The sequence below is a fragment of the Takifugu flavidus genome, chromosome 11, assembly GCF_003711565.1.
Source record: "Takifugu flavidus isolate HTHZ2018 chromosome 11, ASM371156v2, whole genome shotgun sequence".
NCBI classification, from domain to species: Eukaryota; Metazoa; Chordata; class Actinopteri; order Tetraodontiformes; family Tetraodontidae; genus Takifugu; species Takifugu flavidus.
The window spans coordinates 1702108-1726402 of NC_079530.1; the positions used below are offsets into that span (position 1 = coordinate 1702108).

General features: G+C 49.5%; 2 protein-coding genes across 4 annotated transcripts in view; one reads left to right on the plus strand and one right to left on the minus strand.

Annotated features, from left to right (window-relative positions):
- Positions 1 to 491: 491 nt before the first annotated feature.
- LOC130534041 (leucine-rich repeat-containing protein 27-like) lies at positions 492 to 6231 on the minus strand. The gene is made up of 10 exons (XM_057047909.1): positions 5435 to 6231; positions 5188 to 5318; positions 4944 to 5002; positions 4698 to 4853; positions 2801 to 2990; positions 2243 to 2359; positions 1512 to 1611; positions 1328 to 1395; positions 744 to 864; positions 492 to 661 (listed from the first exon to the last, which is right to left on the minus strand). The coding sequence occupies exons 1-10, from the start codon at positions 5630 to 5632 to the stop codon at positions 542 to 544; spliced, it is 1260 nt and encodes a 419-aa protein (XP_056903889.1). The 5' UTR covers positions 5633 to 6231; the 3' UTR covers positions 492 to 541.
- A 606-nt stretch (positions 6232 to 6837) lies between these two features.
- Positions 6838 to 24295, plus strand: part of LOC130533791 (serine/threonine-protein kinase 32C-like) — a 38766-nt gene continuing 21308 nt past the window's right edge. Inside the window, exons 1-2 of one of the 3 annotated variants that reach the window (XM_057047478.1) lie at positions 6838 to 7286; positions 19235 to 19290. In XM_057047478.1, the coding sequence (XP_056903458.1) occupies positions 7205 to 7286; positions 19235 to 19290 (138 nt within the window). In that variant the 5' untranslated portion in view covers positions 6838 to 7204. Of the gene's footprint in view, positions 7287 to 17495; positions 17900 to 19234; positions 19291 to 24295 lie in introns of those variants that run through there. The other 2 variants (XM_057047479.1, XM_057047480.1) reach the window with 2 other exon arrangements.

Sequence of the window (24295 nt, forward strand, 5' to 3'; positions counted from 1 at the left end):
TTTTTTTAATTAACCTAAATGACAGTCAGGTTGTTCGGTTGGAATCGATTCCGAGACAATCGGTTGTTACAAATATAAGGTCAATAATCTCCCTCTGACGTGGAACTGGAAAGATAAATCCTACATCTTACGAGGAAAAGGTGAATTATCTCAACAGGGGACACTTTTCCCACAAATAAATTATGGGAATTTGGGCAGCACGTTTGAAAGATTGTAGATGACTTAATGTTCCGGGTTAATGTGTCATCGTTTTTAAAAAGCAGTGAAATAGAGGTAATCCGCTCTGTTGTGATGACATCTGATCCAACAGTATTGCTCCAGTATTTGTGATTGACCTGGGTCGGTTCGTTCCAACGGCCCACCCAGGAGATTTGAGACGACGTCCTTCCACCTCCCACGCGGCACCTTTCCCGCCGTTCCCTCTAATTCCGGCCTCCAGCTTTCTGCCCACGTGGGCTCCGGCTTTTTTGAGTAATAAGAACAATCACAGGTTTGTATAGTTGCTGAGTTTGTGACCTTTATTTTTAAGGTGTCTTCACAATTAAGAGTGCAGCAGAGCCGCAGGAGTCAGCTGGGGAGGAAACTGCGGCAGGCGTCTGCTGGGTCGTTCTCCACGTCCTCGGTTCTTCTTCTGCGGGACGCGAGCCTGCGACCCTCTCGTCTGTCGTTCAAAACAACAACGGCTCAGATCAATGGCCGAAGAGATCAATGGGAGACGCGAATTCAAACGTGTGGGCTCTGACCTCTTTCACGCCTCGCTCTGCCAGAGCCATCTGCCGTGTGCTCGCACCCCGGGGATCCCTGCGCCTCTCCTGCATCCCATAAACAAAGCTGCAGATCTGCTGCTCCGGCACGCGAGCAGATCTGGAGAAACACACGGGTCAAAGGTAAAAGACCATCACAGAGGAGAGGAGTGTTTAAAGATTCTCCTCAGGACAGCAAAAATGTCCCCCAATGCAGTTTGTCCCACCCTCTGTCCCGCTTTATTCCATCAAGGGAAGCACAAAGAGTGCTTCTGGGGTGCAGTGTAGTAATAATTTAGGAGCAATGCAGCTCAACAAGAACAAAAGAAAGCTGAGCAGAACGTGGGGTGTGTGTTCCAACTTCCTCCACTAGGTGTCAGTAGAAACGCTAACTTTAAAGTTAAGTTATACTTCTAATGTTTTGATATCATCTTAACCATTACCCTCCCCCCCCTCCCCCCCGTCCAACCACACCCATGTTACCAAGTGTATAAATTGCAACTTTGAATTGAAAAGAGTCACAATCATAATGATGATTTCCCACATGAGTTCGGACGCCCACAGGTGCGATGGTGGACGTTTACCTGGCCTTCTGCTCTGGAGGGCTGTCAACACTGTCCATGACCAAAGGAGTCAAATCTCTTTGTAATTCCTGCAATAAAAAAAAATCCCACCTTGTGCTCTTTTCACATGTTTAGTCAGGATTCCTGATTTCAGACGGAGCTCTACCGCCCTCTTGTGGCTCCAGCCGAACAGACACATATTTACCTCCGCTTTTCTTGGCGTTTCAGGCTCCCGGGGGCTGGAAATTTGTCTCTCACGTGCAATCTCGGATCCTGTGCAGCGGCTGTGAAGAGTCTCCAGATATCTGCCAGGAGGTCAGATAACAATGGGCCATAATAGACGTCCACCATGACAAATGCTGACTGTGCCTTGATGACCCTCACAGCGTTTGTGGGCATTGATTATTCTTTACACAGCAGACACACTGACCAATTTAACAACAATGCACACCCACGTGGATGCACGGGCGGCAGAGCTGGGAAACCCTCAATCGGCACCGCTGCAGCAGATCTGAGTCAGAATGCAACAAGACCTCCTTCAACGGTGGTTTGGGGAATTCAGTGGCTGCTCCAGGTGAGCGGGAACCTTGTTCAGTTTGAAGATGATACACACATCTGCCGCGGTGTGACTCAAGGTCCCCGCTGGCTTCCCCCAGCGAGACGCTTACCCGCTGCATCTGAAGTAGGACGGGACGTTGAAGGACACCACAGACGCTTTTATAGAGTTTTAACTCAGCCGTGATGAAAAGTGGAAGCAGGAGCTCCAGGCTGGAGTCCAGAGCAGAAATGGGGCCATCAATAATGTTGTTTCTGTGGCTCAGTTAGACACATATATCCCATTGATTTTGACCTCAACTGTTACTGACACGGGTTGAGTTACTCTCGCTAACGGGGTTGAAATAAAGCCGGTTCCTCCATCGGGCGGCGACGGCTCACCTTCTCCTGGGCTCAGGAAGCTTCTTTACAGTCTGTCTCCTCTCTGGTTCCTTCAAACGCAGCCTGCCAAACAGTGGGAGCTCAGGAATGAGACCGGCCCCGCACGCAGCCTTTTTCCTGACAGATAAATGAAGAGAAACTGTTTTCAGCTTTGTTGCTCCCAGAGGAAACAGCCGGGGAGAATTGCTTTAAAATATTTGATGATTGAAAGTGTTCTGTAATTGTGTTTCAGGGCAGCATGCCACATACCTGGCCCTCCTCCACAGCTCCACAGCTTTTTACTGCGCTATAACTAATATATCTCCAGTCCCTGAACTGATTTATGCCCAATAGCAACCAGCACGGCGTATTTGGCAGGGCGGTGGGGCTTAAATAGAGGAATAAATTGTTCTGACACACGAGTTACAAGGTAAAAAAGATTCTTCACCACGTCATCCTCAAAACATCTTCAAGCTAAACGAAGCTAAGCTAAGTCCAGGGACGCCAGCTCCTGCAAACATCAGACTGCTTTCTGGCCTCCAGAGTTTACGTCAAGACTTTCCACCTGAATTTACTCACCTGTTGGTCGCTGGGAAACGACTTCTGTCGTTGGCAGGTGTGGCTGGGCCCAGTTCCGCCTCATCCAGCAGGATCATCTTGTGTTTGAGCTCCCTGAACCTGCGTAGCTCCTCCTCCTCCACCGGCTCCTGCTCCTCGCCGCTGGACTCCATCGACTCGGACAGCTGGAGCTTCTCCACCGCCGGGAACTCTGTGGAGGAGACCCAGCAGCAGCAAACAGCCCCAGGATGGTTAAGAACTCATCGTCCCGAGGGTGGAACCCAGAACCTTCAACGAGGAAGCTCCAGCTCCAGCTTCAGCTGTGGATGCAGCAGATTCTGGACATTCAAGGGGAGACTTAAATCTTCCCTTTCTGATAAAGCCTATATTTAGGGCAGGCTCGGGCCGGCCCGTGGCTAAGCTCCTTTGGGTTCAGATTGCTGGGAAATTTCCCAGGATGCACTGGGCTTTTGTCTCCCCTCCCTCACCTCCTTCTGATAACCTGCTCCATCAGCACCAACTTTCCATCTTCCCTGCAGTCCCTGCACAGCCTCTGATGACCCGTTTTGATGGACGAGCCATTCTCTGATTAAATGCACTCGTTTTTTTTCTTTTATCAGTTGACGCGAATAATGTGGGCAGGACAAAATGAGTAGTAGTCATGGGGACACTCGATAGTTCAATCGCATTCAACTTTATTTATACTGCGCCTCTCACAGTCATTAGTGTCTCAGCGCTCTCGTGGTGGAGTAATGTCAGTAATTTTATCTACAAAATGTGCCAATACTCCACCAGGCAGGACACACACACACACACACACACACACACCCTTGTACTTCTATCTTTGTGAGGACTTTCATGGGTATAACACATACGCAGCTCCTTATCGTAACCATCCAAATTAAGCCCCCAACCCGGATCTAAACCCAATTCTGCCCTCAACCTTAAAACCAGGTCTTAACAAACAGTGCTAGAAGTTGTGAGGACCGGCTAAAATGTCCTCACTTCCCCTCTTAAATTTGTTAGTAGAATGTGTATTTTGGTACGTAGCAAGTCCGATAACACACACACACACACACACACACAACACACACACACACACCCACACACACCTTGGACTGTGGAAGGAAACTGGAGTACCTGGAGAAAACCCACACAGGTACAGGTAGAACCCAGCATCAAACACCCAGAGCTGGAATCAAACCTCAAACCCCTGTTGCTCCAAGGCAACTGTGCAACGATCATAATCTCTGAACTGATCCGGACCATAATATCCCTCTTGTAAGGCATCGCAACTGGATTATTTATGGAATCTATGTCAATAATATACATTAGAAAGAAACGGGGGTGCATGATTTGATCTGGGTTTCAGGATATTATAATAAAGGTTCAGGATGGTGCTTTTTTGCCTCCTCGGGTAATTGAGTAGAGAAAAGGCTCATGCAAATGCACCAAATGAAAGTTATATATCCAGACGTGCACGGTGATCCTGGGGTTCACACCCATAAAGAGTGAGTTCCCCCGGGAGACTGCAGTCGTGCCTGGGTTAATATCCTCCCATGCAGCGAGATGAATGGCGAGACGGGAGCGTTCGACTCCTGCTTGTGCAGCAGCAGCCTCTCCTGTGGAGGGCAGCCATTACTTCCAGACGCGGCTCTGGGACCGAACGCTCGCCGGGGTTATCGATCATTTCCCACCAGCTAAAAATATTACAGCGCTAGGCCAATGGGAAAGGAAGGGTTTAGATTCTCAGCCCCGTGCTGTCTCCACGGCAACAGAAGTCACACCAGTAAAGTGGTACAGGGACAAGCAGCTATTTTTGTGAACCGCTGTCCTGCCTTTGACCAGAGGAGCAGATGGCTTCCAGGCTCGACAACCAGCCGCAGAGCTGGTCAATGTGAAGGTGTCTTTGACTCACCTAGAGGGGGGGTCGTCCTCACACCGAGCGGCCGCTTAGCCAGAGCACCCCTGAGGTACTGGAGGATGCTCCGGACCCCCCGGCTCACAACGTCCGGTGGAGGGAAGGTGATGGGGCAGTACCGCAGGTTCAGGCCGCTGAGGCTGATCACATGACCTGCAGAGACACGCCGAGATGACCTGTCTCAGCATGAGGGGGTGTCCCTGCTTCAAACCCAGCAAAAGAGGAACTGGAATTATTCCTCACCCAACTCTGGTGGAAGCTCTGTGATGGGATTTCCTTCCAGGAGCAATGTTTTTAGAGCCCTGCGTGATCAGAAGCACAGCGGAGACGATGAGCGCCCCCTAATCTCGAAGAATCCCCTTTGTGTAGAACCAAGAATCACAGATGGGGTTGAAACAAAAGCTAAACAGGAAAAGGTTCATCCATGGAAATCCATGGAACGAGGAGCCTTGGATCAATCTGCATAAATTTCAGAGGGCGGCTTAACCTGTGTGAGCCAATCTGTGCAGGAAGTGATGGGATCTGGTTGTTTCTGAGGTCCAGCCACAACAATCTGGGCAGACTGATGAAGAAGGAGTCGGGAATGTCGGATATCTGGTTGCCTTCAAGATACAAGTACTGCAAGAAGAACAGAAGCAATAAGAGAGCGCAAATACTTTAATCCGAAAACAAAGATTTCACATGGATTTAAGCATTTAATAAGAATTACACTAAAAAAAGACACCTAAACTGACCTTTAGCGTACTATTTTTTAAAATACAGTCTGCAACATGAGTCAGGCCGGCCCGGCCCAGGCCCAGGCTCTCCGGTGGTTCCGTCTCCTGGGGTCCAGTGTGATGTTCCCGATCAATGTTCCCGATCAACCTCTCCGGTGTGTTTAGAACCTCCAGCTTCTCCGAGGGGGACATTACACGGAGGTGGTGGTTTAACATTTGCTGTACACAAATACTTTCAATGTTTGGACCAGCGGTTGGCGGAAAATCGAATGAATTATTCCGCAATTATCCCTAAAATCGCATTCAAAGCCGCAAAACCCACCTCAGCTAATGCGTTAGCAGATAGTTTTACCTCACATTTTCTAATTAGCATCCATAAATTAACCTAGTGCGAAACCTGCACTGTTTCGCAAACGCATCACGAGTTTGGCGTCGTAACCGTGGCAACGACTCCAGCAGCAGCTACGGCAAGCGCGTTGGCAAAGCGAAGCGAGTTCACAGGCTGTGTTTTAATGGATTCCACATTGCATATATGTGGTCTTCTATGGACATATGGAGGTGAAGTAATAATAAAGAGCGGAGATAGAGTAATTTGTGAGGGATCCGTGCTGTCGTTCCCGGGGCAACACCCAGCAATCCTTCATATGGCGGATTAGCCGACTAAAGTTGGAGGATAGCTGCGGTTTTGTGCGTGTGAAGCGCTACGGAAGTGCTGCATTCGCCTCAGGGAGGTCTGCGGTGGCACCGTGGGTCGCTCCGCATGAAACAACGTCTGCGACTACAGTCAGCGACCAAGACCTGTCACGTTATTCTCCCCGACGTCAAAGTGGCCCCATTGGCAACGCAAGCACTTCCGGTTTGGCCTTTCACTAGAATAATCTAATAAAAAGGTTATCGTTAACTACCGCTCTGAAATCAGGTGCAGGTTTTACGTCTTTATATTTTGACATCGCTATTTTTCAACACCGCTGCATTTTTCGTTCAATTTAATTACGAGTTTTTTTCCTCCTAGAGGTCGATTAGCAATAATTGGGATATTTTAGTTTGACCTGCCATACAACCATCAACAGTTTAACATTCATGTATCGCTATCTACGTTCCTAATAATGGTTACAACGGTAACCAATGGTTTTCTCAACGCACGATAATGTTATTGAAGCCAGCTATTAAAGGTATGTATGTTTAAGTCTAATAATTGGAATCTATATCAATTTAGTATCGAGATAAAGTTACATAATGCGCAACATGTAAGAAGTAAAGGTTATAATCACACACACACACACCACACACACACACCACACACACACACACACACACACACACCACACACACACACACACACACACACACACACACCTTTTTACTGCGGCTAGTTCGGGCTTTTATTTTGTAGGAGCGCAACGACTTCCGGCGACGAGCGGAAACTTGACGCATCTTTGACTCGCCGCCTCGACAAAGTCTCCCGATTTTGGCTGACAGGCGAACGCAGACAACCGCACACTTGTGCCGCGTTTCCCCCCCTCCAACTGTAACAAAGCGAACACTGTTTCCGACTGAAGTATTTTTACACTCCGACACATTTGTTCCGCCGCCCTCCTCCAGTTTTTGGAAGACTTTCAGCCCCGCCGCGTACATGCCGGAAGAATAAATAGCGGATAAATAAAGGCACGCAGCGGAGCCGGAATTTTGGCCCAAGATGTTTGATTTGGACTGTGGTTGTTCGGGGAGGGTGTTCGACGCACGGCTGTAGTTTCTCTTCTGGAGGCGAGGAATGAAATCTGAGCATCAATGTTTCACTGGGGCAAGTGGAAGAAGAGGATGGGCGCCAATAGTTCTTCGAAGAGACCCGTGTTCGATGAGAAGGAAGATGGTGAGTTTGGTTTTCTGTCCTAGTTCGCCTCTTTACGCCGTCGAGAACCCGCGGAAGTTTCTCCCAATTGCAGTTTATTTCCGATCAGTTTGAACATGTGACCCAATAACTTGTTTTTGGGGTTTCTTTTGTCTCACTTTATGCAGCAATGAGTTTGGTTTGCTTAAGATAAATGCAGAGGAAGACAAAAAAAGCATTGATCTAGCTTCTATATCCAAACAAACATCAAAAATCCCGCAAATGTCCTTTAAAAAGTGCCTGTCAACATTAACCACGTCTTTCCCAAAGAGGAGACTTTGGTGCTGGTTGGTCTGAGGTGTTGGATGGATGCTGACTTTATGACTTTATGCTGGTTGTAATTACAGGATAATTACTGAAAACACATCACACAGGAAGGTGTCTTCTCAAAATTGACGTGTTACATTTCACGCAGCAGTTTTTACTTCAGCAAACATCGAGGAGCCGAGAACAAGCGTAGCATCTCCCATTATGAGACGCGTCGGCCCATCAATGAGCCCTTTGTGTCGTCGAATACGGACGAGATTCGCGTTCGACACAATTATGGATCTGCTGTCATCACGTGGGCAGGAAGTTGTCCAGGAAGTGGGTTGACGGTCGCTGAATAGAAGAAGGAATCCACTTGTTTCTTTACAAAGCTGCTGTCAGTAACGCGCCGACCAAATTCCATCCAAAAACTTGGATAAATGAGGTCAATTCACTGCAGGGATGTGGTGGTTTTATTGAGTGTGTGTGTGTTTAGTATCCTTCCCACCATTCGGCCCTGCTCAGCCTATTTCCTATCCACCGTCTTCGTCCTCCTTTGGTTCACGTGGATCACACCGCTGGTTCAAAGCTGAGATCTGCGAGTACGTCATCGTTTCTGAGAGATATTTGTGGCGGGAGTGTGAACATGTGATCTACGTGATGACAGGATCGACCCCGAGGCTCCGGTGTGAAACTCCCAAGGCCGAGATGTTGTTGCCGCCCTGATTGTCAGGTTCTGTCGCTGGCCGTCACGTTTGACCTCCCGACCAGACATGAGCTACAGGCCTGTTGTTGTGCTATTTTCTCTACACAGATTTCTTTTTAATGCAGTTTGGGAAGGTGAAAGTCATTTTCAGGGCTTCCAGGGCAGCGTTGTGACACGCAGATCCCTCCAGGAACGTGCAGACGAGGCAAAGGGACATTTTTTAAATGCAGTGATGATGCCAACACGTTTTACACCTTTAACATTTTCAGGAACTTTGCCATTTTTGCTGGGGTTCTAATTATTCAGGCGCAGAGTGGAGCATCACAGAGGTCTCCACGCCACAGCTTCATCGGGCAGAACTTTGAGCCGAGCCCAGATAATGATGTAGAAATCCCCCCCGAAGCAGCATCTTCGGGGTGTGAACGTGTGCGACGGCTGAGCCCCCACGATCCCAATTAGGAATAAGTGGATGGACAATTTGAAATTAAGCAGCTCCGACCAACACGACCGCAGAAAGAGGCTTGAGATGGACTCGATCCAGTCCCCCCTCCAGACGTCTTCGTTGTATTTATGCTGTGTTTGCGTCATTCTTTGTAACCTGGATGAATGCAGCAGCGGCGTGGAAACCATATCTGTTGGCTTCTCGGGGCAACGGCCGATATTCGCCGGTAATGTGGCGACAGGCGTAATCAACCGGTCAGGCTGATGTCCAGGCCGAGGTGCACGCTGGGCTTTTTTTTTGGCAGATTCCTTTGATTAGCGTCGCCTCCTGGGTTCTCAGTAGAACGCTACGGCATCGCTGTCCAGCGGGAGCTTTGCTCATTGTTGGGGGGGCACAGAAATGTGGCTCCACCTTACTGACTGGAGGCCTGAAGAAGATCTGGGCCATAAACGAGTGTTTTTCTAATATAAATGAATATCTCAGCAATCACTCTAAAATAGAAAAGCAACTTCGGAGTTTCCCCCGTTTGAAAGAGTCCTTTTCAGGACTGAGCGCTGTTGAATCCTCAGTGTGCACGTACGGCCGTGCATGGGGCGGTTGCCTTTATGTCCACGGCCGCGTGACTTCCGATCACCTCCGTTAGCCCGAAAGGTTTTCTGTCTTTTGGTGTGTGAGGGTGTGCGTGACTGCTCTTCTCACGTGCACGAGGCCGATTTGGTTGAGGATAAAGATAGACGCGGGGAGACATGGCTGATTACCTTCCCTGAATACTGAGGCTCCGGCTGTCTTTCATCTCTGTTACATACTCTCGCCGTCTTTCTTCCGCTCAACTTGATGCTCGCCTGCAGCTACTGGCCTCTTGCCGGCTGCCATAATTGGGATGAGTGGTTACGCAATAGGGTGGGAAGTCTGCTCCGATGGTCCGATGGCAGAGTGTGGTCTGGGACCAGCAGTCCGATGTCGGAACATCAAAGATCTGACCGGATGTCACCTGACAGGAAGCCCAAAAGAAGAGGTGCTTCTGTCATTTCTATCCATAAAGACGGAACTCCATTTTAGTTGGATAAATGTGGTGTTTGTGTCTTGCACAACACAATCGACCCCCCGTGGTTACAGTTGCTAAGCCTGGCAAACTTTCTGGTTCATTCCCGGAAGCCTGTAATTCTCCGCAATTTCAGTCAAAAATATTCAAATCCTGTCAAATTCTTTCTGGGATATTGTTCCCATATCCTGGCTTTGATTAAAGGATATAGAACATATATATAAAACATTAGTAACTTTTAATATTCCACTACTGTCTTGTAGCTGATACCTGCGTGCTAGTTAATGTTAGCATCTTTCCTTGGAGCAACATAGTAGTTTTTCATCGTCTTCCATGGATTCAGCTGCGACTGAGGTTACGGTTGCTAACTCGTGATTGGTCAGTGGGGGTTCTAGGGCGGGACCTAGCAGAGGGTCGATTCCTCACTTCTCTCGGAAGCAATAAGGTGAAACTAAAGATGCTAGCAGGTAAAACCAATCACGGCCATCGCTGTTTTCCTATGAGACACCAAAATGTCTGACACAGGCTCTCAAAATGCAGCTCTTCCTGGTTCCTTTGTGTTCCTCTAATCCCAGAACGGGCCACCTCTGGCGTAACCTTGTTTACTCCAGGCGAGGTGCAGGTGGTGACGGTCGAGGTCGCTCGTGTTTGTTGCCAGGTTCTGTGCAGGTAAAACGGGATTAATACAGGAGCGATGCCCCTGAGGTGGCTCCTCCCCTTCCCCCGTTGAGGTTTCTGCCATTCAAACGCGGCACACTTGCTCAGCGTCGCCCTCCGGTGGGAAGCCCGATGGAAGCGCCGCAGGTCGCCTTTGGCTGCCGCCGTCCTCAGGCACACTCCAAGCAAGCGATGGCAGAGGATTAAGATTCGGATCGTGCGTCGTAAAGTCAACACGAGTTGTTAGCGAGAGAGTATAGACGCAGAGTTAATAATCTCCTTCTTCACACAGGATGTGTGTAATTGTGCTGGGAGGCCACTGTGCAGAATAACGATGTAACAAATCCTGTCTGGGGCCTGTAAACCAGCTCAGACGTCATCGCCCGTGGAAACCAATTAAAACTAGTTTTCAGATAACGTCCAAATCCAATTAAGAGCGAAGATAACGGTGTTAAACAAGTATCGGCTTCAACTTAAGGTTCCCTTTAACCGATGCGCTCAGTCTCTGCACCTCAAAACAACCGACGGACCTGCGGCCACAGCGTTATCTTCGTAGATCATTCGCCCGTTGCGCCGCAGATGTGAGCGAAATATGCACCTACCTGGGCGTCCTTGTGATCCGGATCCAATTAGAGTTGATCTCAGATCTAAAACATGTTGGGATCAATTTGCTTATATACACATATCTGCCAGTGGTTAATGTCTCATTGGGGATATTCTCAGTCACCTACTATCACTAATCCCAGTGTGTGTGTGTGTGTGTGTGTGTGTGTGTAAGAGAGAGAGAAATTAAGAACAGGTAACAGCTATTTCACAGCCTTTCCCCACCTTGGCCTGAGTGTTATTTTTGGAAAAAGGTGCTATGAAACAGAGAATGAGGTCAGAGGAAGTCGACTCCGTCCTCCACACGAGCCAGGACAGAAGGACTCGTTTCATGTACCTCAGTTACCGAGAGGAACCAGGTTAAAGCAGCAATCACAGAAAGCACCTGTGTCAGCATCCCAAATCTGCCTTTACGCGCGCTTGACCGGTATTCCGGTTCCTATCCGTATTTCTTCGAATAGGAGCTGAGATGAATCGTTTCTGAGGTGCGGATTCGCCACTACCAGCAATAACCGTCCCTCAGCCCGATGAGGCGCTGCTGCTTGGGTTTGAGGTGCTTTTCTAAAAACCGCCGGCTCCTTTGCAGGTTTCCGGCTCCATCCAGCCCGGCAGCGTGTCGTTATTCCAGACATCCGCACGGTTCCGTGTTTCCATCCTTTGTGCAGAGCCACTGGAACGTGACGCCTCCTACGGCTGTACAGGAGATCCCAGGAGAGTTCGTATGCAAACAACAGATTGTAGTTCGGGAATTTCGAAGGTGTCTCAGAGGGCTTCACAGTCCGACATGCCAGTACCCTGGTAGCTTTTTCAAATTCGGAGTTAAGTGGATCCCCAACACAGCTGCCAGGGAGGGCAGGCTGGCAGGTGTTCGGGGCCTTAACGGCAGGAGGCCACGACACCTTTGCTTTGAAGCTGACCTCATTTAATCCCCACTTTAAATACGTTTCTCAGTTACTAAACATTTGTATTTATTTAGATGCAGGGCTCCGAGAAGGTTTCCTAGCAGCCGTAGCCTCCGTTTATCCTTCGTTTCTTATCTGGAGTGCCCGGAGAACCGAACGTGGGACGGCCATCTGCCACCTGCAGCTGGATGTTCATTCAGGAATTAGCAAGGAGGCTCAAAGCGGCGGTAGATTTCCCGTGTTCCTCCAGAAGCAGCGACGGTTGAGTTCACTCCAGTGGTCGGTGCTCATGCAGCGTAGAAGCTGCAGCGCTGGGAGGAGAAGATGGATTATTCAGCTGTCAGCGTGCTGCTTTTAAAGCCCTGAACAATGACTGAGCTGTTTATTCATTTCATCCGCACTCAACGCCCGCACATCTATGTGTTCCTATTATTCTAGTCCAGCACCAGAACCTCTATTTATTGTTTTGACTGGACGTCTTCAGCCTTATTCCTCCCCTCCACCATCTCTCAACTCTGAACAGATCTCTAATATATCCCTCCGTGAGCAGCTCAAAGGTTAATGCGGCATTTAGGTCCATTTCTCCGCTATAGCATTAGCATTAGCAGCAGCAGAGTACACAAGGATCCACTGTTTTCGCGATCGTCTAGATTCTAATACTGGAATTTATTGCTAAAAAATAATCGGAAAATACTTTCTCATCAGTGAGGGACGAGAGGTTGGACATTCTTTAATCAGTGGGGACAATGTGTGGGTACGAAGTGGCCCGGGACAGAGCGCACCGGGGCTAGTGTAGCGAGACTCCCTTATGTTTTATTAATGAGCCAAAACAGGGTGAACACACAATGTCATGGTCAAGGAGTTATGAATCATTGGGAATAAATTATGTTGAAAAAAGAGCCGGACGCAGAGAGCGTCTTAAATCACATCGACGAGGAGCAGACGCGCACGCCTGTTAAATGGGATGTGCGCTCTCAGCGCCCCCCCCCCCCCCCCCCCGATAGAGCTCTGAGGCTGCTTCCATTTCTGTAGCGAAGAGGGTTAAACTCCTCAGTCGGTAACAGGTGGGACAGTTTTTAGCCTCCAGAACCGCCTTCATTCTTCATTCCAACCTGTCCACCAGGTGTTGGACACATTCCCCACAGATTTTGCCTCACATTGACACGGGAGCGGCTGGGATCTACTGGACTGAGATTGGGCTCGTCTGATTGGCCGATTGGCTGATTGTTGAACAGTTGGACCCATTAAATTGGCCGTTGAGTGTAAATTTCAACCCTGCATCTTATGTGAAGCTGTAATTTGAGGATTCTTCTGATCAGGAATCATCTTTTCCTGGAAGAACCTAATTTCTTTTTCCAGTACCTCGAAAAACATTGTTTTTTCCAGTGGTCTTGTAAATAATAATGACATCGACTTGTGTCTGAGATCATCCATCATTCATACTCGCTTAAAAACGAATCAGTTAAATGTCTCTGAGATCCCCCAGAAGGACAAAGAGCAACTGTTAGCTTAAGAAGGTAGAAACAGCAGAATGAGAGATATAGAAGGAGAGGCTAACCTTGAGAACGAGCTTCAGCATTCACACATGCAGGACATTAACTTTAAGACTGTGGACACGTTAGGAACCAGTGTCCTCCTCAAGGACACCGCGGGGCTCGAACCATTGATCCTCCATTTAGAGGATCACCGTTGCTGATAACAGCTATCAAAAGTGATAGTAGCATTCCGGTCATACTTTAGCCACGGCTCAAACGTTCCACGAGCACGTCGGCGGAGCAGATGCTCTCCTGCCGAAGAGTTCGGGCTGTTCCCCACAGCTCTTCATTTGGACGGCTGGTTAGCACAAACCAGTAGCATCGCTGTAATCACGCCGTTTGGCATCTTATTATGGGGTACGTCTCCAAAGTAAATGGTCCAATACGTGCGATTGTGTTTACATGTCATTGAAGGTGCTAGAACACGTGTGAGGACTCAGAATTAGCTCTTAGCTCCGGTGGTTAGCATCTCTGGGAGTCAGTGGGACTTCTGGGGGATGCTGGGCTCCTGCATGCTGATGGGAGGATCTATGGGTTTGGATCTGGATCTGCCCAGCTCAGCTATTAGTGTTTGCTTGGTGATTCATCCCATTTCTATTGTAACACAGGATATTTTCCTTCCTTCAGGTGAGCAAACGTCTCCCATTTCCTTGTTTAACACAGTTCCCCTCTGTGAAGCACCACCTGCCACTGTAATTTACCACAGGACACGAACCCGCGTCCACAGGACGAAGCTCCGAGGCTTCTGGATGAAGGTCAGCTGGATGTCTGCGCCATCGACCATCCCTCCGGTCCAAATAGGAGTGTTTCCTGAACTCCCAAAAGAACTGAAGGAGGAGAAGTTTGCTGTCCACCTTTTCCATGATGGATGCACAGAGGGGTGGAGGAGGTGACGGCAGTGAAACAGCCAATAAAACCTCGACAGCTGATCTCCGTCCTGATCTATAGCCCGCATTGATCTGGCCCCGCAGGTCCAGTCCGGTCCAAGTGAGGAGATGCGCGCCACCGTCAGCCAGGAGCTGAATAAATCAAATCAAAAAATACGGATCAAGTCCAAACCGTTATCCCGCTCCGGTTTTACAGCAGCCTGATTCTTTTTTTATCACCATTAAGAAAGATTTAAAAAAAAAAAAGCTTAATTAATGCGATGAGACTAAAGGAAGGTTTAAACATATGACAGCTCGCCGCTAGAATTAAGTCCCGAGCTGCTGGCACACGCACAACGTGCACGTCTTCCCCAGCTTTGTCTAATTATCGGCGCAGATCCACGGCAGAAGTCGTCACGCCTGTGAAGACAGTCGGCTCAGTAGTGCTCATGAATATTCACGACGTGCACTGGGTGGAGCGCACGCTATTAGAGAAGGAGAAGAAGAAGAAGATGATGATGATGTCTGCACGAGGATGATAGTGATTTAAGTAAACAGGCTTATCAAATGTGGCCTTCGGTGCACTGAGGAGGCTCCCCGTTCTGCTCGGCTTTGAACCCTAAGACGGCTTTCAAGTGGAGGCGCGCTCTTCCGTGATGTGCAAGTCTCTGGGAATCACCAGGCTCCAACCAGCTTTCTTCCTCATCTGGAAAAGGCGGAAACTTTTGTTCTCCCAACACGTTAAAATCGCACCGAACGTTGTGGAATCCAGAGCCCTCAGACATCGCCTCGTACGGAAGATGATGAGCCGAGCGAGGAAATGAGAAATACCGTATTTTCTGGACTATAAGTCGCACTAGCCAAAAAATGCATCATAAAGAAGAAAAATAGATATATAAGTCGCACTGGACTATAAGTCGCACTGGACTATAAGTCGCATTTTGGGGGGAAATTTATTTGATAAAATCCGAGACCAAGAACATACATTTCATCCTGAAAGGCAATTAGCAATCCATTAGCATGGATTAGCAATAGCGTTACCGTATGCTAACGTAACAAATTCAGCTACATGACCCACAACGAACTGAGTACGTGTCTGCTTTGTTAACGTAACATATTAACAGTTAATCAGATAACTATAGCATAAAGAACATCCGAGCAAGTTTACCAAACAATCAGGTCTAACTCCATAGACGAAGCACCGCTTCTTCTTCTGCGTCGCTAAAGGAACTCGTTCCTCAGGTACAGACGCCTAGAGCGCCCTCTTGTGGTTGTCAGTGTGAAAATAACAAACATGTGAAATTCTGTAATAATGTATTTATTTAACATATAAGTCGCTCCGGAGTACAAGTCGCACCCCCTGACAAACTATGAAAAAAAGTGCGACTTATAGTCCGGAAAACACGGTAATCTGAATTCTGTCAATTATTTTTGGATCTGCAGTGTGTTTAGACGGCTGGAGACACTCTGGGTGTCCGTGCAGCAGCTCCACGAGTGCACGTTGTAAAAGAAAAGGCTTAGTAGCGCCATGAAATATTCACGACCCACATGGGCGAAGGGGCGGCAGTAAGGTAAACAGTCTTCACTCCCAGTGGTGTCACATGCACGCCGGTCCTGCTGCCCATGCACAGACGGCGGTCCTGATGTAGCAACCAGGAGAATAGACGCCGCGTTCCGTAGCTGCTGCTGTGCACGCTGAACCCGCCAAACGGTGGCTACGTGCCGGAAGCCTGTCAGAACTACAAAGCAGCGGTCTGAGCCTTGTTCCCAGTCCTCTCGGGTTTCAGCACAAACGCAACCACAAAAGGTGACGTGGACGTTCACAGTGGTGTTGGACAGTTGCCGGCACAAGTCCGATAAAGCCACTGAATAGCATGAGCAGCCATCGGCAAACGCTCACCTTTGCAGGTCACGTGGCGCCTCTTAGAAGGTCCCGCAGTGACTTCAAAGGCCCCTGATACTTCAAAATAAAAGCATCAAATATTCATTCATCTCTTTCTCTCTAATTTTGTAACACTGACAAGGATTTTTGGGTTCTTTTTTTAACCCTCCAGGCAGATTGCTGTTGCTTTTGTTGGCATTAGCATCTATTTGTATAGCGAGATGTTTCACACACACGCACACACACACACACACACACACACACGGGCTTATGAGGGATTCATGCATCTACATGCAGGTTTTCCTGCCAAGTTGCAGCTGTGTTGCTACAAAACATGGATCAGTGATGCGTTTACTCAATAGCCGGATGCTAATGTTCTAATATATGATTTCTAATATAATAGTATATACTGCTAATTTCTCTCTTGAGCTGTTGCAACCCGTTTGTGCACATTTGTCACTTTGTTAATGCTGCGTGTCGATGCTGATAATCGTTTTCATCATTTCCTAATTTCTTTTCCTTCCCTCACCTCTTTTCAGTGAAAAATCCATTTTTACGAGCTTTTTAGTAGCTATTTTAGCTTTGCTTTACGATCTGTGTGGGGACTCCTCTACCAAACATCTCTAACACTGTTCCCACTGCTGACAGATCCGTGCTGACCAACAGGGAAACAGTAAAATTCTTCAAATCTCTCCATAAATAAGTGACTGATTTGAATTACCCTGAGAAATTGCTGTCCCTCCTCCTTCAAACAAGTCTCTTTTGTTGCTGGCACCAGGCACTCTGATGGTAATAAATAAAAGATATGTCATGAAAATTGCATTATTTTAGGAGTCATTTATTCATAATTCATGCATAAATAAGATGACGGAATCTTGCGCAATAAATCCACCGCTTTTGTCCGCCCTAACCATTCCTACTCGCCAGTGCTGCCGGAGCTTCCTAGAATATTTGCTAACTCTGCTGCTTCTGATTAGCTTCGCATGGATTCGGCAATGACTGGGTGTCGTTTCACGGTGTCGGCGGACGGTAACGAGTATATAAGGGTGCCGTAGCGGCCCGATAGCGCACGCTAGTAATGGGCAGCCCACCCTGTGTCATCCCTGTAGCGGGTCCCTGCAGACCGACTCTGTTTGTTACGGATGGAGGTAGCAGCTATTCCCTGTCCCTGCACCTTGGAGTGGGCTTTACCCCAGTATCAGCTCCTCTGAAGGAGCCGGCCCCCCACTGAGGCCCCCCGCCGAGCCCACTCAGCGGATCAGCTGGATGTGTCAGCAGCTCCCAGCCTTCGCAGCCATCCGCTGCCTCGTGCTTCCCGCTAATGTCATCTGCAGGGCTCTCCCACACTGTTTTGTGCAATGTTGGCTAAAACCTGAGCGCAGCAACAAGAGCTAAACGATTGAATCCGACCCGGATCACCACGGAGCTGCGTGGCTTCCCTTCAAATCCACTTGATCCCGGAGGAAGCCAATTAGAAATAACAACAACTGCGGTTGTTGTTCCCGCGATGGATTAAACCCGATGCCTTTTGACGACGGACGTAGCCGCTAATTGCTGGGTAGAAGGATACTTACTGACCCCACTTGAAGATGAAATATGTAAATAAGCAGTTTAGTTTAGCGAAAGGCTGTTTGAGACCGCAGGAATCTAAACATCCCGGTTCTTCTTGCTGTCATCCAGCTATTTTCTTGGGATTTCCCGGCTGTCGGGAGAGGTTTGTATTGCCGTCCTCCTATTGAGGCGCTGGAATCGTCCCTCGTTAGCTTAGGGAAGAATAACGGTGAGGATTCTTTGGCCTGAATGTTTGAGCGTCTCATTTCATTCAGGGGCGCGGGGCATTTAATCAGCAGCCTGTTGGCCTCTTCTGCCCATTGATTGGACGAATAAAGAGAACTGGAGTGTGATACGAGCACAGTCGTGCAAATCTAAAGGAAGGGAAGAGACAAAAGAGGTTTGATGGAACTCGTATTTACTGGATTGTTGACAGCAGAGCGGCTGTGTGAGGGGCACAACTGGGTTAGCTCTGCACAGCAGGCAGGATCCTCAGTATTCCCACCAAAGATGCAAACTAGTCCTTTTTGCTGCTGGTAAACACGTCTCATCTCCTTTGAAGGAGAAGGCTGCGAGCGTTTCGTGGTCCGCCTGCTGTGCTCGTATCTGATAAACGCACGCGCACGTGCACCGACATACGGTGCAGCTCAAGTCTCAATCAATACAGCTGCTGACCAGGAGGAGGTTGGTCAGTGGTAGCGTATTAGCGTATTAGCCCACCCTCCCATTTCACGTGCACTATACCCCATACCTCGTGCACATCAACTGGAAGGCATTGCTGCTGTAACTTATTGACGGGCATTTCCACAATAGTCCTACTTATATACCGTATTTTCTGGACTATAAGTCGCACCAGCCAAAAAATGCATATTAAAGAAGAAAAATAGATAGATAAGTTGCACTGGACTATAAGTCGCATTTTGGGGGAATATTTATTTGATAAAATCCGAGACCAAGAACATACATTTCATCCTGAAAGGCAATTAGCAATCCATTAGCATGGATTAGCAATAGGGTTACGGTATGCTAACGTAACAAATTCAGCTACATGACCCACAACGAACTGAGTACGTGTCTGCTTTGTTAACTTAACATATTAACAATTAATCAGACAACTATAGCATAAAGAACATCCGAGCAAGTTTACCAAACAATCAAATCTAACTCCATAGACGAAGCACCGCTTCTTCTTCTGTGTCGCTAAAGGAACTCGTTCCTCAGGTACACACGCCTAGAGCGCCCTCTGGTGGTTGTCAGTGTGAAAATAACCAACATGTGAAATTCTGTAATAATGTATTATTATTATTAAGTCGCTCCGGAGTACAAGTCGCACCCCCTGACAAACTATGAAAAAAAGTGCGATTTATAGTCCGGAAAACACGGTAATTAAAACAAATTAAAAACTCCTGCGTGAGCTGAGTGCTTCATCTGACTGTTTGTGACCGAGCATCAAACACGAGAACCTCGAGTAAGTTTTTCTTCTCTTTTCTCCTCACAGTGAACTTTGACCACTTCCAGATTCTTCGGGCTATCGGGAAGGGGAGCTTTGGGAAGGTAACCCTCAATTTCCATGCAGTAAATGTGTGTGTGTGTGTGTGTGTGTGGTGTGTGTGTGTGTGTGTGTGTGTGGTGCACGCGTCTATTTCATGACAAAGCATCGCGTCCACACACACTGACTGTGAGCTGACTGTGACATCAGTGGTGAGTGTGCACGTGACATTGGGACAGAAGTGGCTTTTAGGACCCGGAATAGCTTAAATCCTTCTCCTATTCCAAAGGTTTGGGCTAATATTTGTACGTAATTGGCTGGTCTGTGCTCCTCTACAACACAATCTGCTCAAAGACGCGTCCCTCTGTCCAACGGAACGTCCTCGCCCGTGCACCCGTGCACGCCCATGGGATGAGAAGCTCTTCAGAAACACAAAAGAGCCTCCTGGCGTTTGTGGCGCCGTCGAGTTCAGTCCACATTTTTATGGACCCAAGCAGACACGTGACAGAAAGGTCATCTTGTCTTTTAGTTTGTCCCCGGTTGGCCCTGTTGTCCTGCTCTCCCAGAAGAATTAAATCTTTCATGTCCCACTTAACATACACGGCGGGAACGTGAGAGAAAATTCCGTCCTGAGAAAAAATAAATAAGTATACTTATACCCCGCTAACGTCAACGCATGTCCCCCGCTGCTCCGTTTGTCCTCGTATGCTTATACCCCGCTAACGTCAACGCTGGTCCCCCGCTGCTCCGTTTGTCCTCGTATGCTTATACCCCGCTAACGTCAACGCTGGTCCCCCGCTGCTCCATTTGTCCTCGTATACTTATACCCCGCTAACGTCAACGCTGGTCCCCCGCTGCTCCGTTTGTCCTCGTATACCTATACCCCGCTAACGTCAACACTGGTCCCCCGCTGCTCCATTTGTCCTCGTATACTTATACCCCGCTAACGTCAACGCTGGTCCCCCGCTGCTCCATTTGTCCTCGTATACTTATACCCCGCTAACGTCAACACTGGTCCCCCGCTGCTCCATTTGTCCTCGTATACTTATACCCCGCTAACGTCAACGCTGGTCCCCCGCTGCTCCGTTTGTCCTCGTATACTTATACCCCGCTAACGTCAACGCTGGTCCCCCGCTGCTCCGTTTGTCCTCGTATACTTATACTCCGCTAACGTCAACACTGGTCCCCCGCTGCTCCATTTGTCCTCGTATACTTATACCCCGCTAACGTCAACGCTGGTCCCCCGCTGCTCCGTTTGTCCTCGTATACCTATACCCCGCTAACGTCAACGCTGGTCCCCCGCTGCTCCGTTTGTCCTCGTATACCTATACCCCGCTAACGTCAACGCTGGTCCCCCGCTGCTCCGTTTGTCCTCGTATACTTATACCCCGCTAACGTCAACGCTGGTCCCCCGCTGCTCCGTTTGTCCTCGTATACTTATACCCCGCTAACGTCAACGCTGGTCCCTCGCCGCTCCGTTTGTCCTCGTATACCTATACCCCGCTAACGTCAACGCTGGTCCCCGCTGCTCCGTTTGTCCTCGTATACTTATACCCCGCTAACGTCAACGCTGGTCCCCCGCTGCTCCGTTTGTCCTCGTATACTTATACCCCGCTAACGTCAACGCTGGTCCCCCGCTGCTCCGTTTGTCCTCGTATACTTATACCCCGCTAACGTCAACGCTGGTCCCCGCTGCTCCGTTTGTCCTCGTATACTTATACCCCGCTAACGTCAACGCTGGTCCCCCGCTGCTCCGTTTGTCCTCGTATACTTATACCCCGCTAACGTCAACGCTGGTCCCCCGCTGCTCTGTTTGTCCTCGTCTACTTATACCCCGCTAACGTCAACGCATGTCCCCCGCTGCTCCGTTTGTCCTCGTATGCTTATACCCCGCTAACGTCAACGCATGTCCCCCGCTGCTCCGTTTGTCCTCGTATACTTATACCCCGCTAACGTCAACGCTGGTCCCTCGCTGCTCCGTTTGTCCTCGTATACTTATACCCCGCTAACGTCAACGCTGCTCCCCCGCTGCTCCGTTTGTCCTCGTCTACTTATACCCCGCTAACGTCAACGCTGCTCCCCCGCTGCGGCTGTGTCTGGCGTGTCCGCCGCCGGGCTCGTTAAGTCCTGACAGAACAACAGTGGAGGGGCGGCAGCAGTCACTGGTGCTGATGGCTGCTTAATGCCAACGGTCAGGAGCAGGTGGACATCCAAACAGAGGTCAGAGGGAGGCGGAGGAAGGAAGAGGGAAGAGGTCAGGAGACAGTGCAGCAGCTCAGCTGCTGTTTCCTTTCCCCCTCATATGACACGAGCACACACTGGCTCATTAGGACATGATGGAAGCAGAGAAATACGTGGCGATAGAAAAGGGGGGGGGGGGGTGACGGACCGACAGAGGCTGCCACACTCGTCACATCGGGGGACGTCACTGCGGAAAGGTCGGGAAGTGATGTTAGCATTGGCTGCTGCTAAAGAAACGACAGCAAGCTAAGCTATTGGAGCCACTCGGCGGCGGCGTCATCCAGCCAGGTTTGCTGTGTTTTTGGGGACACGATGGGACAACAAGGGACAACAGTAACCACTAATTGATGTACGTGTCTTCAGGAGTTGACGCAAATATCCGCCTGTTGATGGGAGCCAAAGCTGGACGCCGCCCGCGTGCGTTGTACCCCCCCCAACAGCGACGCACAATCATTCAAACCTTCCCGAGCGAATCCATTAAAGGACGCCACTGCTGATTCCCGGGAGAAAAAGAGGAGAAGCATCAAAGAACTCCTCGGCTGTCATCATTTTATCCGTCATGCTGCGTTAAAAAAAACACCAAAACAGCCACGTTGGACATTACAGCATCATCTTAGATTCATGAAACTGTCCAGGCTGTGGTTGCTGTCCCCTAATAATACTATATACAGTATATATGTATGTATGTATATTTACGGCGCATGCTGTTGTTTTAGTCCCACACTGGGAACATTGGGATATATGTCCTGTAACGGATGGATGCCCGTCTGTTTTCCCCATGGATGCGTGGATACTTTAGGTAGATCTGCTCCCTCCTATAGGATACCTATGCGTCTCCCAGCGAGGAGGAAGTGGCCTTTGTTGCCGAGTACTGGCAGATTAGTCGCCGTGTTGTCACAGTGATGCTCTTTAAGGAGCGGGAGGTGTCAGGCTCGGGCTGTTTGGGCTTTTCCATTGTGATGCTAAATCCCTGCTGCTCGGTGACGCTTCAAAGGACGGAGCGCTCCCGGGCTGTGGGAAGAACGCGTGCTTTCAAAGTGCCGCTCAGCGCGTCGGCACGTGCTGCCGTGTTTGGATTCATCTGTCCTCACTTCGGCCCATCGCGCGGACGTCTGCGGTCCTCATTAAGGGTCCATCCTGCTGGAATGTTGTCTCGGAGATGGGAAGGGCCGGGCTCTGTCGACACTTTGGGCTCCTGCAGGCTGACGGCGCCGCCGCGGAGCGGAAGACATCCGGTGGAATGAACCAAACGAAAGAGCGAATCATTCCTTCTCCCCGGATGACGCGTTCATCAGACCTTGAAAGTGTGTTTCGCCCCGCTCGCCTGCTTCAAAGCACTCTTCGGAAGTGGCGAGGGCGTGAGTGTGCGTGCCGCCCGTTTATCTTCCACTTCCACAACTCTCGGAAATTCACTGCGAAGCGACGTCGGGCCGCTGCAGCGACACAAGCAGGAGGCCCGGCTCCACGCGGAGGAGGACGGCGTCCACGTGAATCCACAGCACGGCGTCTCAGGAGTTAAGAGCAGGCACGCAGGCTGCCCCCCCTTCCCAGGCGGCGGTCTTCAATCTGCTCCTGTTGCCCCATGTGTCTCCGTCGGAGGCTTCTGGCCGACTACCTGACCTAGAAAACAGGAATTCTGCAGCTTCCCGTCTCAGCCCGCAACGTCCAAACCTGTCTCTCCTGTCCACAAGCCTCGTGTCATCCTTTGAAGACAGTTGACTGGACTGATAACGATTGGGGGGGGGGGAGGATCGGGAGGGTAAACAACATGCAGCCGACGCTAATACCTGACTCGCAGGCGCCGTGTGACACGTTCAGCTTATATACGCTTGATCAGCGGCGCCCGGATTAACCACGGGAAGATCCGGAAGAATGAGGCGCTCGGATCCGGGGTGCAGAGCTGCCGATCGGATCGGCGGAAATAGGCGGTGGGACCAGGTGAAAAGCCTGGAAAGGTCGCCGCTACATCAAAGGATCGGGGCGCTTTGATCGGCAGATATCAGCCGCCTCTCCCGGCCTCGTTCCGTTCATTTTCCTGCCCCCCCCAAAAAATGCAACACTGGAACCCCCACATCTAAATTTATGGCCTGGGTCGCTGCATAAAACATGAAATAAAGTTAATAAAACATCCGTTTCCTGCGCCGCAGCGCTGCCGCGCGTCACGTGGAAATCTCCAAAACGGCCATGTCCGACTTCGCCCGTCTTCCTCGGCTTAAAGGCGGAGGAAGACCGATGAACCTCGGGCATTTTTCCTGCTCTGGAGCAAACAGCGGCAGGTTGAACGGTGGTTTTGTTTGTTTCTATGGCGACGGAGAATTATATGTGGAGTTTTGTAGCCTCTTCCAGCGCCTCCATGCAGGCTCGTTTGCATATTTACCAATTGGCTGAATCCTGGTGTTTTTAACTAGCTTAGCACCGACAGCGCCTTCACCCTCTGACCCGGCCCGGTGTGAAGCACCTGTGGACCAGAGCTCACTCTCTGTTGTCTTTCCTGCCTTATCGGCGAAGGTTTTGCGGCATATGGTTGCCGACTGGATCCAGTGGCTTTATTTAGAACAGAGGGTGGTTTTAATGTGGCGTTCAGTTGTCCGCGGGCCTGCCAGGTGCCCCCCCGATCATCTCCAGAGGGCTGCCTGTCGTTATCAGCGCCGTTCTCTTTTTCTTAGCGCTGATTAAATAATGATGGCGCTGCAGAAAGAAAGAAAAAACAGCCAAAAACAAAGTTAGCTTCTTGCTTCAGAGCTCCAAATGGCGGGTGCCAGCTTTGGCGTGCGAAGGCTGCTCTTCTTTGGGTTCCCGTTTCCGAGGATGAGAGGGAATTGCGCTCTC

What these genes read in the sequence shown, in the direction of transcription:
- LOC130534041 (XM_057047909.1), bottom strand. Translation starts at nt 5,632, where the DNA reads ATGTTAAACCACCACCTCCGTGTAATGTCCCCCTCGGAGAAGCTGGAG. An exon ending in GCACAGATTGGCTCACACAG is followed by an intron (nt 5,003 to 5,187) that starts GTTAAGCCGCCC and finishes CTGATCACGCAG; the next exon opens with GGCTCTAAAAACATTGCTCC. An exon ending in AGAGCTTCCACCAGAGTTGG is followed by an intron (nt 4,854 to 4,943) that starts GTGAGGAATAAT and finishes GTGTCTCTGCAG; the next exon opens with GTCATGTGATCAGCCTCAGC.